Source organism: Hippocampus zosterae, chromosome 15, assembly GCF_025434085.1.
Source record: "Hippocampus zosterae strain Florida chromosome 15, ASM2543408v3, whole genome shotgun sequence".
Taxonomy (NCBI): domain Eukaryota; kingdom Metazoa; phylum Chordata; class Actinopteri; order Syngnathiformes; family Syngnathidae; genus Hippocampus; species Hippocampus zosterae.
The window spans coordinates 6,175,881-6,189,903 of NC_067465.1; the positions used below are offsets into that span (position 1 = coordinate 6,175,881).

Sequence of the window (14,023 nt, forward strand, 5' to 3'; positions counted from 1 at the left end):
ATTGAAATTCGACCCGGAAGGCCCGGAAACATAAAGTAAAACAGAAAAAAAAAGCGACCGCGAATGAGTGTCAAGCGCCGCCGAGCGAGTGTGGGAGGGCTCCGCAGTTCCGCCGTGTGGCGCACAATAAAAACTTTCAGAGGTGCTAATGAGTCCTTCAGCTCTGCCTTTGTTTCCAGCCGTAATCGGCGGTTGCGGGTCGCACATTGTCTCCCGCGGCATCTGCTGCTGTTTTGCCACTTCAAAAAAAAAGGCACAACGCCTCGGTGTGCGCGGGCCGACCGGCGGCTTTGTCACTCGGTCACCAAACGACGCATTCAAACGCATGCCGCCACCGTTGCTTCAAGGGACATTCCAGCGTGGGTGCTAAAGTGGCGATTTGGATTCTGCCTTAAATGCATGTCACACATGGTTGTTGGTCGAGATTCACAGCCGCCATTTTTGTCTTGCTCGGTACACACGGGTTTGAACGCTCGGTGGAGTTTTCACGCAATCCGGCTTCGTCCCGCATTCCACGCTAGGTTCATGTTTGTCTCTATTGGCCTTTTGCCACTAGTTCCTTCTTTCTCCACCGGTGAAAATGAGAAATACAGAACACGAACAACGCTCTCATCTTTGGTGCTTTTAATTTAAATCATCTTTGATGTTTTGTTTTGTTTGTTTGTATTCGAAGTGTAGATGAGGTTTGTTATTCACTTGGAGCTTTCCAGCCGTCGTGTCCGCACGTCAACCAAAGGGCATCGTCATCTGGAGTCACGTTGCGTCCTTCTCTCGAAATGTCCTTGCTTTGAATGGATGAAACCATGCCGCGTCTCGGCAACACTCTTGCCATTTTTCTAAAAGGTCACAACCTCTCTCGGTCGACAGGCGTGGAATGCTGAGTAAAGTTGTTCTTTTTTGCGGCGGGGAGACGATTTAGTGTTTTGAAAAGGCCTATTTTCTGTGGTGAAAACAACATTTTCAGCTAAGCTATTTATGCTTCTTCTGTTGAGGTCGGGTGGGAGGCTGTCGTCATTTCATGAGGGTAGAACTTCGTAATTGGGCTGTGGTCATTATTAGCATGTTAAAAAAAATGCATTTTGCTTCTTCAATGAAGCGACCGCGCAAGCAGAGGAAAAACAAGCAAACTCCTTCCCAAGTTGGGAAACGGCTCCTCACACAAATAGTCCAATCGCGCTGTCGCACTCCGCTCATATTGAACCGGTCGGGGAGGAGGCCACGAGCCACGTTGAAGGAGCTCAAAATCAACAGAAGCGCTGTCAACATTTCAAGGAAGATGAACTCGGAAGACGCGACCCAAACGGCGGTTCGTAAATGCATTTCGAAATAACCGACCAGGGAGCAGCGGCAGACAGCTTGCAGATGAAAAATAAGAAGCACGACGCTGTTGATGACCGGCCACTGCCAAGACATAAACAAATACTCTTCACTTGAGGTCACTTTGATTCCACACGGTGCTGCAGTTAAAGTATCAGAAATAAAGTCGGCTGCCTCAGAAGGTTCAACAGTGACACTGCGACGCTCAAGCAGAGGTCCGCCCATTGCTTGTTTTTTGTTTTGTTTTTTCATGCCAACTGATCCGTTCTTGACCAGCACTGTCGAAAGCTATTTGGAAATACTGCTCTGTGCCTGTGGTTCTTGACAAGATTGTTCGGTTTGGCTTTTTTTTTTTCCCCGACAGGATCACACTGATTTTCACCTCTGCGGGAATTTATTTTCTCTCTCACGGCTTTCAACTAAGATAAAACGTGGAGAATACGGAGCATCGAGCTGTAGTTCATGAAAGATGGCGGTGTTAAATGTTCTTGGGTTGTTCGGTCCTGGCTCAAATGGTACGGCCCAACCCTGAATCAAAATGGCTGCCCTCCTGCTCCTCCACGGACCACAAAGTAGCAGCAAGTAGCGCTATCAAGAAACTAGTTCCGCGTGTCGTTGATCAAATCAAACACAAGACCGACCTTTGTTGTTGTTGTTGACAACAGTGAAGGGGAGGTGTTTGATTCCGTTTGAAAAATCGTTTGTCAGATCAATTTTCGAGATGAATTCTTAGAACTCGATGTCGGGGATTCTATCCAATAGGATGCCGGCGACTTTATTGTTAGCGTTTCATTGATACAAACAGAAGTCATTGTAAATGTGCGTTTTCTTTCCTTATCCAAGCAGCTCTAACCCCCATTTGCTTTTTTTTTCTTGCAGTTCAGCAGAGGAGAAATTTCGCTGGAACAACCAAGGTAGGAACTCCTGTTAAAAATCTCATCTTAAATTTCATCTAGTGTACCATTGTTTGGATTCTGCCACAGCGCTGTGCTGACTGCGCCTCTTGCATCGCTCTTCTTTTTCCCATTGTTCAGATTCAATTCCGTGCACGAAACGTGATGGTGGCTGCTGTCGGAAAGGTGTTGCGGGCTCTTGCGTGTGCAAGCGCAGGAAAAAAAACCCCCAAAAAAACAAAACAAAATGATTTTCTCGAATAGTCGTGCGTTTCTGACCGAAGCTTGAGTAAAAACCGTGGCAGCATATACTTTATGCTCATTTCCCTGTCACTCGAAGCTAGCAGTTTGTCTTTCCAACATTGATTACGCTTGGCACATGGTGTCGCTCCCTCAAGATGTATAGCATGGAGCACGACGCGAGGTGTAGCAAAACGTGGGGTTTATTCCTTGGCAACTCGTCAGAACTGGCCACAAACGCAGACATAAACAAATCGATATCAATGGCAGTTACAATACAAGAAATGAGAGAGCCAAAAGATTCAACAAATGGCACACAAAACGCATGGCCTCACATCCACAAGAGGCAAAATGACACGGGGCTGGAAAACGAAGCCTCCGTTTCGAGGAGCGTGTCGGTGACCTCAGGGTCACGTGACGTCTGGTTTGCGGCTCTGTGTGTCGAGCGAGGGAAAGTCATGTGAGAGGGAGGGGAATGAACCATTGGCTGCCACATGTCTCACTGGTTCGTGAGGCTTCACTTTGCCCCTCCCGACTAAATACCCTTCGGAATTCTCTCTTCTGGCCTCCTACCTTTGTTGAGTCAGTCGTCAACTCTTTTTTGGCGTTCTCTACATTTCGTAATGGCTCACAAAGTGAGTTGTCTGTCCGAGTGCATGTTGGCAAATGCATCGACGCACGTGGTCATTTGTCGTCGGGCGGAGCCCTCTTATGCGACAACCGGTTCCCGCTCATAATCGCCACTAGATGGCAGAGGCACACAAACGCCTCAAAGGGGAATCGAATGGGACACTGCGAGCACATTGTTCGGTTTCTTGTTCAGTCCACTCGAGCGTTGACGTGTCATTGATATCTGTGCAAAGATAATGACCTCAGAAATGCCGGGATTTCCCTCGGAAATAGTTTGCATCTTTTTCAAGGGACTGCTTCGCCCTCTGCTGTCCAAATGTGAAATGCTCGATTGAATTCTTTGATTCTCCCTCCAATTGGGCCTGTCTTGTTTTCAAAACGCTGATGATGATAATACTCAAGTGATATTGGCATAGTTGTAAAGACAACAATGGAATTCGTTTCACATTGTGTCATCGCCGTGCGAGAGCATTCACCAAATTCAATAAAAGCGTCCCCTGTAATGCACTTTTTGTTTTGCCATTTATCTCCCCCTTTCTCAACGTTGCTCGTAGGACTCGTTGAGATGGATTTGTCCTCTTGGCTGCCAAGGCGCTGCTAACCTGTACGCCGCAACGCCACAAGATTTCTTGCCGTGTCGTTCATTCTATTTTCCTCCCATGACACTCTTGGGGCCTGATATACCGGATCCCAAAATAGCGAGCGTAAGAGCGTGCGTTCACCAACTAACACATTGTGTGCTGCTGGCGACGGGTGTAAAAGTGAGCGGGGACAGCGATGTTTATATGCGAGTTGTGCACACAAAGTAGCGCTGATGATGAGGGCTCTCGCTATTGAAGATGTTACAAATGGATGGTTCTCTCTCTCTGTTTCCGGGAAACAGCCGGGAATACCCAGAACTGTCATGCCACGGTCGTGTTTTTCATGTTTTTATTCTTTTCTGGCCATGCAGATGGACAGAAGGACATCGAGGAGGAGCTGACAACAGGCCTGGAGTTGGTGGACTCGTGTATCCGCTCGCTCCAGGAATCGGGCATCTTGGATTCGCAGGACACCTCGACGGGAGATCGTAAGACCGCTGTTGAGATCATTCATTGATGGTCCAAGTTTGCCAAAGTTACTTTCCTCTGATCGGAGAAATTCAATTCTGACCTGAGAAATGCACCGAAGCCGCTGAGAAAAACTAGGAAGACGCGATTGGGATTCGTACTAATATTGACGTGAGATGCGCTTCACAGGGTTTGTCCCGCTTCATGCCTATAAATGGGCCGAAATGGAGTGGCATCTTCCACCTGTTCCTGGCTACGCTTTGACATAGCGTGCGATAGTCCGGAGGTTGCATGAGGCCCTTTGGGCTCCGCGTCTCCAAAATGACCTTCAATTTAGCTGACAAAATGCAAAAAACAAAAAAAATGGAAGACTTGAGGCGCTTGGGCCACATAGGAGGATGTGAAAATGTGGATTTGATCAGAGTGGAAGAAAAAAAAAATCCAAAGATTTCCAAAATCCATGTTTAAGAGAGTCATAACATCTGGATCTGTTGTCTCAAGAGTATTTTCAAAATATGGAGAGCGAAAGCCGTGCCTTCAGAGGTTTTTGCATTGTTGCAATCTCACAGTGCAGTGTGGTTGTTGCTGTGAGATCCAGAGGAACCCCCGATGAACATCTTTACAGTCTGCATGACAGGATGTAGCATTGGGCTCCAAAAATGGATCGTCTTCATTCAGGATTTAACAAATTATTCCAATCTTATCTATTTTATTGATTATTTTTCCTTTTGTTGACAATTTTGTTCTGCATCACCCTTTAGCACACTGGCAAACAAATACTTTCTCACACACACACACACACACACATCCTCCAGTTCAGTGCATGTTGAAGACGCTCAAAGCAGAAATCCTTTCCAACACTGCGGCTGCTGAGCAGATTAGTGCAGCAACGCAGCGGAGTAAACTTGGGTGTTCATGCTCGCTGCGAGCTGTGCAGCGTGCATGTTAATCTCTGTGAATTTTGTCCTCATGCAGTGACTTGAGCCAGCGCGCGCGGCCATGTGCACGCATCTGTTTGTTTTTGTATGTGCGCGCTTGAAGGCGCACCCCTCTAAAGGGTCTCTGGAAATAGACAACTTATGAAATATTGAAACGTGTCAATAGAGGAGGGAAGGAAAGACACTCAGCTTTCGTGCGGGTGTGTTTGGCGATGCGTACCGCGAGCCCCTGTTAAAAAAAAGTCAAGAAATAATGGTCGAACGAATCGGCGTTGTCCGCAACCACGCGTGCAGATGGACGTACCGCATGTTCGCCAAGCCAACCTCGTCGTTGGACGGAGAAGGGCAAGTGTGTACGTCCATCCAATTTGAAAAGATATTCGAATGCACCATAATAGAGAATTTTATCCCCCTCCATTACCCTCACTTAAATATCCTTTCTCCAAATCTCTCCCGGTCCTTCCGCTTTCTCTCACTCACTCAAATGACACGGCTTCAGCAGAGCCTTCAGTGTTTGCCATCACGCTGATAATACATTTATGAGCCCCTACCCCCGCCGAAGGATCCACTCCCGTATGAAATACACCCAAAGTGGCATACAAATGAACATTCCCTAGCTCTGCAGACGCCGACACAGGTTGAGTGCACGAGTGCGAATTCAGCTGAGGCACTAAGTCTTCCACTGCACGAATTGCATTAGAGGCTCTGTTGGTCCAACATGAGTCTCGATACAGGACAGGAAGGCCTTGACCTAGTAAACTCCATCCAGCTCTCCTTTGCCTAATACTGCTGCTAAATAATACACGTCCACTCGCTTCGACGAGAGCCTTTCAGTATATTTCATAAGGACTCTTTGGTTTTGCCCGAGCTGCATGTTGCCAAAATGTATTTCCAGAGTCCCTCTTTCTAATCCTGCAGCGTATTGCTGTATGTTTCCCCCCACCCCCAAAAAAAGCAACGTCTGAAATTAAAAGTCCTTGATGGGACACATCATTACTATCATCCCCAAAAGTGAATTAATCAAGGACACATGAAAAATTGAACAGCTAGTCACAGTAATTGGAAAGCTTCGGCTCTTGCACTAGCTGCTGCTTTCCTCCTCTGATGATTCATTGAAGTTGATTTTCAACTTTATGATCCTCCTGGGGAAATGCAGGCTTTCCAGCCAGCAGAAGCATTGGGGAAATGTTTACTCGAATGTAGAATGCTTTTGCGCATCCTATACGGTTCTTCACGACATATTCTCAGTGGTCATAATGATAATTTCTTCTTCAAATGTCTTTGGAAAGGATGCAAATGATATTTGACGTAAAATGATGAATACATACTTGGCACACGCACATTAGACTAGTCCGGAAGAAAGTGGTCATGAAGCATCGGTCGAACAAGCTCCCCAAAACGGAACCTTAATTATAGCCAACTGACTTATAAAAGTCTGGGAAATATTTCTGTCAGGATGCAGGTTCGCCACGGTTTTGGTTTTAGCTCGTAGCCTTTGTTTCAATCTCATTCTCGGTTTGTATGGTAAGCGTTCTGGGTTTTCTTATCTTTTCATCACAAGCAACTTTGTTGACATTTGTCCTTTGGTTTGTCTCGTTTTTCCTGGTGAATGGAACCAGCGTCATTTGTTGTACTTTGTCGGTCTTATCTTTAAAAAAAATCATCCTTGTCTACGTTTGTGGCATCACACCCCTATCCAGATTATTCCGGAATATAACAGCCAGCATACATTGTATAATGAAGTCATTCACTCCCAAAGACGTTTTTAAACGTCTTTTCAGACTTGGTTCAGAATTGGCTGGTATTGAATGAGTTAAAGGCTAGTTATCAGACAATCGAGGTGGAAATGATTTCTGATGGCACCCTGCTCGGGAATTATCGGATAATGTTGTTGTCTGAGAGAATAGCGGATAGCAGCCTACGTTTAATAACGGTGCCGCGGGATAGCCTGCAACTCTCCAGAGAATAGGACAAAAAAGATTAATGACGATTGGGATTTTTTTTTACATGATGATGAAAGTCATGCAAAGTGAACGAGAACACTTCTTCTCATTCAGTAATGGCCTTTTTTGAAAAAGTATTTACCTACTGCTGGTATTCGAATGATTTGGGGGCAGAATGCACAACGGCAGGTGAAGCGTCGTCAAGTAAGACGGCGGCAGACAAGCTGAAAGGAGCTCGAAAAGGAAACTTTAAAAAGCAGGTCAGGAGCCTTTTCGGGTCACAGAGCATGAGAGGCTAGAATAACAAAGCAGATGAAAAGCAAATGGCTGTCTTGAGGTAAAAGAGGGCGCCGAGCTGTTTAGTTTCAGACGAGCTTTCAAACTTTTTTCCAACGGCAATTTCAAACCGATCCTGTTACATATGCTCTTGTACCTCTTTTTCCTATAAAAATAAATAAAGACATTTGGGAACATGTGGAACATAAACTGGGTTACAGAACACCTCCAAGGCCATGAGCAGAATACATTTTTACACAGTCCGTTTTAGAATAATAACTAGAAAAAGAAGGGGGAAAAAACCTTCTGAGAAGACTTCTATAAAAGCAACACGGCAGGAGATAAGCCCAGACTTAACGTGGATTTTGACAATGATCAAAAGTTTCTTTCAACTCAAGACTCTCAAGCTAAAAAAAAAAACAAAAAAATAAAATAAAATCACCGAACATCTAAGTCAACTGTCTCCCCCCCCTTCCCCCGCATAGAAAAAAGAAAAACAATGTGCTTTAATGTCTCGTTATGACATGTTTCTTGAAATGATTCCGTTTTGATGTTCTTCCCTTTTCTGTTTTTGCCTTTTGCCCTTCAGGACAAGGACTTCTCTCTCATAGCGCTCTGCAGCTCAACAACCAGGATGCCTATGCAGCTGCCGGTTACCATAGTAACCAAGCATTGGCTCTCGGCGAAGTGGTCACGAGTCGCGGCGGACATGTTGGCGGGGCCGTTCACAGCTACAACCAGGTACGCGCACTGGCTGCAATCCTTTCCATCCCTCCGCCCGCTTACCTCCGCGCACGCCGTCCACTCCAGGTGACGTCCGGCCGAGCGGCCGCCCAATTAATGGGGACGGACTCGCCCTCCCAGTCCCACAGAGATTCATTTGCCCAACAGGCCATGGGAAGCGCCTTCCATATGCCCAGCGAGGGCGGACCTACCCCTGCTGGACCATCCGTGTATTACTCCTGCGCCACCTTGCCGGCACAGGTACAGAAATCTCCCCTTTCGTGCTTGACTTCCTCCGTGTGCTTTGTACAGCCCCCGCAGCATGACACAACCCGTCAAACCGACGGCTCGCCGTGCACTCCGCTCCTTAGGTTCATAAAAAGAACAGATTCCGTGTCTCTGTAGAATGGCACTCGTGTCATCCTCCGTGCATTTCAGCGATCCGACATGTAGACCAGAGGTCATTAATGCGCCGGGGGGCACCGGGTAGCCCTGCTCCGAAAATAGCTCACGGGTGACAGGTCATTGTAATTGGACCCGATCTTGTAGAAGGGGTCATTTGAAAAAATAAAAACACTTGTAGAGATACAAAGAAAGTATATTTACCCATCTCGTTTCCTATTTGTTGGTAATACTGTGAAGAACTGTTCGCGTGATCAATGTATCAACCTTTCGATTGCAGCGCGTCAGCTCCCCTCTGCAGGCGGTGGGCTCTCCGACCAAGCTGCAGCGTCTCGGGACGGCGTCCTCCGACATGCCCAGCTATGCCACGCTGCAGCGGGTGGCGTCGCCCAAACAGTCCCCAAGTCGTCTCGCCAAGTCCTACAGGTTGGCACACTTCCATTCTCCCGAGCTCATTTGAATAAACTCTGTTGTTTCGCGTGCACACCGCAGCATTCTGCCTGCCCCGTTGCACAAAACATGACACAACACCACCGCGATCGATGTGCTTGCGCATTCTAATGAGCCAGTATCAACCATGTTGATCATCGGACAATTGCGCTAGGCGGTGGCGGAGAAGCGTATGGCAGAAAAACTGCAACTAAATGAGGTCACCAAACACGTGTGATGTGTGAGGCAGCGCTCAGCCAGTGCAAAACGCAACCTTTAGTCAAGCTAAAGGCAGTGTTTTAACGTGACTGGAGCGAAATGCTGAATTTTTAATTCGGCTCCCGTATGAGAGCTCATTCAATCAAAACCTTGTCACATTCGCTTAGCATCTCAAAATGTCGTGCCCGGCTCGAAATATTCAAGGGACTTTCCTTGCAGCACCTCATCACCCATCAACATGGTGCCACCTGGTGCCGGCGGGCCCTCCTCCCCACATTCCATGGCGGCCCCATCGGGAGGAAACCACACGTCATCGCCCATCCACCAACGGAGCTCGGTCGTGGGCAGCTACGCCACCTTGTCGCCCACCAAGCGCATGCTGCATCACATCGGAGGAGAAACCTACAAGATTTCCCATGAGCTGTATGCCAACGCAACCCTGAAAAGACCCGGCAGCCTGGCAGGTACGGCCCCTGTTGCTAACGCGCTTATGCTAATGCTCGTTCCGGGCTGGTGCCCAGCTGAGCACCGGTTCTTTTTTCTCCACCAGCAAAATTAGCCCTAGCTCTGGTGCTTGAAACCTATGCTAAAGCTGACCCCCTGTTATTTGTTGGGCCCAGAACTTGACTGGCAGCAACTACGTCAGGGGGCCGGCAGGCGGGGCGGGGTTATCATGACGATGGCCAATATGGAGGAATGACCGTCGCTACCCCTGTCGCAGTTTTATGTGCACACTCTTTGAACGTGTTACATTTGACAAAAAGAACCAACGGCATTTGCCGACTATTGAGCAGACCCGAATATGAGAGATGCCGATGAAAAAAAACAAAACATCTACATGGAGTACCGCTATATAGATTGCGCTTGTCCATTAGCTGCAGTTTTCCATATCGTAAAACGCTACTCATGTAATTTATGGCTCCCCAGTACATACTCGAAAAGTCGAGTTTGAGGAGATAACGCAGATTCAATATAAAAACTAGACAAACTCTGCTGTTTTTTTAGGGACCTAAACAAAACATTTAGGTCTCTGATTAACCAAATATGTTTTGTTAACATCAAAATGGTTTTCTTTTCTTAGTGGACACAATAAACAAAGGGGAATTCAAAGAGGCGCACTAAAATACAAGCCGCATTTCCATATCCTCCCTTTGATTGTAACCTTCATGGTGTGCTGTGCGCCGCAGGCTCCCGAGGATCTTACAGCAGCCAGCACAGTCACCTGGGCTCGGAATTGCGACCGCTGCAGTCTCCAGAGCATCACATCGATCCCATCTACGAAGATAGAGTCTACACCAAACCCAACCTCAGAGGACAAGGTGAGCTAAAATGCGGGATTACTGGATGTGGAGTCCACACAGAAACCAAACGGATGGATTGAGTCCACAACACGCAGCTGCTAAATACAGCATAAAGATTTGTGAACCCGAGAATAAAGAGAGAGCGACAGAGAGAGTTCTATTGTTATTGCATAGCCCACACGGATCGGGCTATTGTCCAACATGAAGCGACGTTCATCACGTGACATGCAGAAAACTTGCCGGGGGGGGGGGGGATACAGAAAAGGAAGCTGTCTCGGACCGCCGGTGCGAGGCATCAAACTCTCTGGTAGCGCACATGAAAAAGATTGAAATAGCTCTGCTCTATATCCAGACACACCATTCGGTGAAGCATCCAAATTTAGAAACTAGTGTGAAGACATCACGTGATCGTGTCACCAAAGTGGGGAATTGAAGTCGATCAGAGACGCAGGCGACACGCGCCCACTCAGGACGTTAGCAAAGGTGTAGGAGTTTGTTTCTTCGGGATGTTTCACTGAAGAAATCATCTGATTGTGCCGAATCAGGTGGCCAAATCTAATTGGGGTCTCGGAGGCAAATTTTCCCTGTCTGGTGGAGAATTCGTTTTAAGGCTGACGATGAATCCAAATTAATCCTCCGGGCACTGGCTTGGGAGTTTTGCGATGAATCACCCTTCTCCAAAAATGTTTGCAATGTCTACAAACTGGTCTACAAACTACGGCCATGGGGCCATTTGTGGCCCATCATCCATTTTTCGATGGCCCAAGAACTAATACTAAAAATGATATTTGAAATGGGGAACAAACAATAACGCAACATTGGTTTAATGCAACTTGATTGTGTAGTATTGTTGTTTAGAATCCGTAATTATTTAGATGAGGGATTTCCTGAAGTTCAATATGATGTTTGATTCTTGACGTTCCGTCAAGGTGAGAGCGCCTCCATGTTTATTTCCATTCTGCAAGTTGCCCGTGATAAATTTTGCATGTTGTCTTCTCTGCAAAAACAAAGAGCATCTGTCTCATTTGTCGCTACTGTCTGCTTTATGTTTTCTGATATTCTTTTGTGATTATATTGGGGTTTTTTTCCCTGTGTTTTCTTTCATCTAAATGAATTCTTCTGGTGAGTTAGCTTTCGCTCTGAAGTCATCCCATCTGTTCAGATGCTTCCACTGCCATATTTACATATGGTGTTTTTACAACTGCTCTTTTATGATTTTTTTTTTGTTTGTTTGTTTGTTTTGCTTCTTCCCTTTCCACTTATTTTCATCCGTGTTGTTTTCTACCATTTGTGTTTTGGCACTTTGGTACACCGTCCTCTTCCTCCACTCTGCTCCTCTTCAACGACATTAGCGGTCAACCAACTGTACCAAGAGGTCCTCAACTATCTGCTCTGTCCCTACACTTTAGCCCCACCTTCCCCCGGTGTCGATCCAATCCCCTTGCAGCGAACCGGAAGTCAGAGCACCGCTTCCACTTACCAAAGAGGCGGCTTTGCGACGGGAGGCGGGCCTGACTACAGCAACCCGTACCGCACGTTGCAGTTCTGCCCGTCCACCGAGTCGCCTTACAGCAAGTCGGGCCCGGCTCTCCCTCCCGAAGCGGCCCTGGGTCGCTCTCCGTCTGTGGACAGCATCCAGAAGGACCCGAGGTGAGTTTGCTTCCCTTGGAATGAGCTCTGGCTTTTTGATCAGGCACTTTGTTCTATTCCCTTCCCACTCTCACTCACTGAACTCACTGAGGTCCAGATTCACAGAATTCAACCTATCAAGACCCCTCAAGACATTGGGCCACTTTGGGCTCTCGCACTTGGCCCTCCCCAACTGAATTTTAGTTCGTTTATATTCCCGCACGATCAAAATAGCCCAATTGCGCTCCATGCTGCGTTAAACTTCATCAAGTGATTATGTGACCTGTGGGTGTGACATGACCCTGATGATAGATTGGAGACATATTGTGGAAGCTCCTCAAAAGATAATTGTCAGACGTTGTTGAGAAAGCGTCATTCAAATTGAATCTGGGCTTTAGTTTGATGCACACATCACACCACATCTTTCACTGTCCGAATTTGCTTGACATTACAGATCACCTGCACACGGCAGAGGTCCAATTTCTTTGGGGTGGGGGCGGGGGGGTTCTTATCATGAGCATATTCTTTGATAATGAGGAATGTCCAGATCTCACACAACTGTGTACATGACGGATATGGTTGATGACGAAACAGCAGGTCTGGTTTTAGACATTGAGAGTGTGAAAAAAAAATAAAAGAATTCATTCGCAAACAAGTCCAAGATACAGCTGTAGTTTGGGAGTTTCCTCTCAATTTCCTAACGATTGAACAAACAAGCCGTCGAATGGTGACAAAAGCCAATTCGAGTTGTTCCTGCGTGCGAAATGTCAGCCGAGACCCACCGTCTTTTTTTTATTCTTTTTTTTTTTTGCACCATAATGTTCTTTCAAATGGGGTGCTATCCATCCCTCGAAGGGGTTGCTCATGCTGTCGTCATTGCCCCTTCCTCCTGCCATCATTGTTTCTCTGGGCTCCCACATTGTGTCTTGTTTGCTTCGGCGTGTCACTCGCGACAACCACTTGTATGCAAAAATGTATGTGGCAAAGGGATGAATGAATAGTCACAGCTGATTGAAGTAGCGCGGCGAGATAATACAATCTGCAAACTGACAGTGGGCCCATTAATGGTCTCAGGCAAACTACGGCCCGCATTTTATCCGGCCCCCTGAAAAATACCGGAGATGCATTTTTTTTCAGTCTTACCACGTGATCAAGACTTGTACATGCATAGATAGTAATATTTTATTTCACCCTTTTGTGGTCTGTGCCCTATCTGAAACCCCTCCCTTGAAAAACAAATAGAAAATAAAAATCCTGGACACACCTCGGTCATATAAAAGATTTTTCAAATCAAAAATATTCAATTGTCTTTTAATCTTGCAAAGGGCCTTTGAGTGTTTTTTAATTGCTACACAAATATAACATAGTATCATTAATAATGGCGAAAAGATTAAATCAGAGAAAAATTGATTCCTTTCATTTCTATATATATATATATATATATATAATTTTTTTTTTTTTCCTGTCAAGATCCCAGAAGGGATGAATATTTGGTGATGTGTGGCTTTTTGGAAAACCAAAAAAATGTTTCAACACCTTTGCGATCATCGCACTTTTTGGGACAAACTGACCCCGGCCCCTGTCAGAGAAGGGAAAGGCGATTTGGTCCTCATAGGAAAGAATTTGGCGGTAAATGTACAAAAGTTTGTTCATGGCTCCTCAAGTGAAATGCATTGTGGGGTAGCATCATTCGAGCGTTAACGTCGAAAAGAAAAAGAAAAAGCCAACAACAACAAGAAGCGTAACATGTCATCCTCCGCCACCTGCTCTGTGTGCATGCGCTCCACCTCTTCCGCCACCGCCTGATAACCAAATGCTGAGAGAAAGTCGAGTCGAGTCGCTTTACTAATCATCATCACCGCACTGACAATTCCACTTTTCTTGCCAGACAGCCAACATATACCTCTCTCTTGTTTCTCTCTACCTCGATAGGTACGACCCCGAATTCCTTGTGTGGAATCAAAATCAAGCCGAGCAAAGAATGACAAAGTAATCCTGCTATTTATTTCTACATATTTATATCTACATTCTGTT

At 46.3% G+C, this 14,023-nt stretch overlaps 1 protein-coding gene across 10 annotated transcripts in view; it reads left to right on the forward strand.

Annotated features, from left to right (window-relative positions):
• ctnnd2b (catenin (cadherin-associated protein), delta 2b) overlaps nucleotides 1-14,023 on the forward strand; it is a 55,868-nt gene that overhangs the window by 23,423 nt on the left and 18,422 nt on the right. For 5 of the 10 annotated variants that reach the window (XM_052046078.1, XM_052046079.1, XM_052046084.1 and 2 more), the window contains 9 exons: nucleotides 2,197-2,231; nucleotides 4,033-4,149; nucleotides 7,876-8,027; nucleotides 8,097-8,270; nucleotides 8,692-8,837; nucleotides 9,279-9,523; nucleotides 10,247-10,378; nucleotides 11,713-12,010; nucleotides 13,922-13,978. In XM_052046078.1, coding sequence (XP_051902038.1) covers nucleotides 2,197-2,231; nucleotides 4,033-4,149; nucleotides 7,876-8,027; nucleotides 8,097-8,270; nucleotides 8,692-8,837; nucleotides 9,279-9,523; nucleotides 10,247-10,378; nucleotides 11,713-12,010; nucleotides 13,922-13,978 — 1,356 coding nt within the window. The remainder of the gene's footprint in view (nucleotides 1-2,196; nucleotides 2,232-4,032; nucleotides 4,150-7,875; nucleotides 8,028-8,096; nucleotides 8,271-8,691; nucleotides 8,838-9,278; nucleotides 9,524-10,246; nucleotides 10,379-11,712; nucleotides 12,011-13,921; nucleotides 13,979-14,023) is intronic. The other 5 variants (XM_052046080.1, XM_052046087.1, XM_052046081.1 and 2 more) reach the window with 3 other exon arrangements.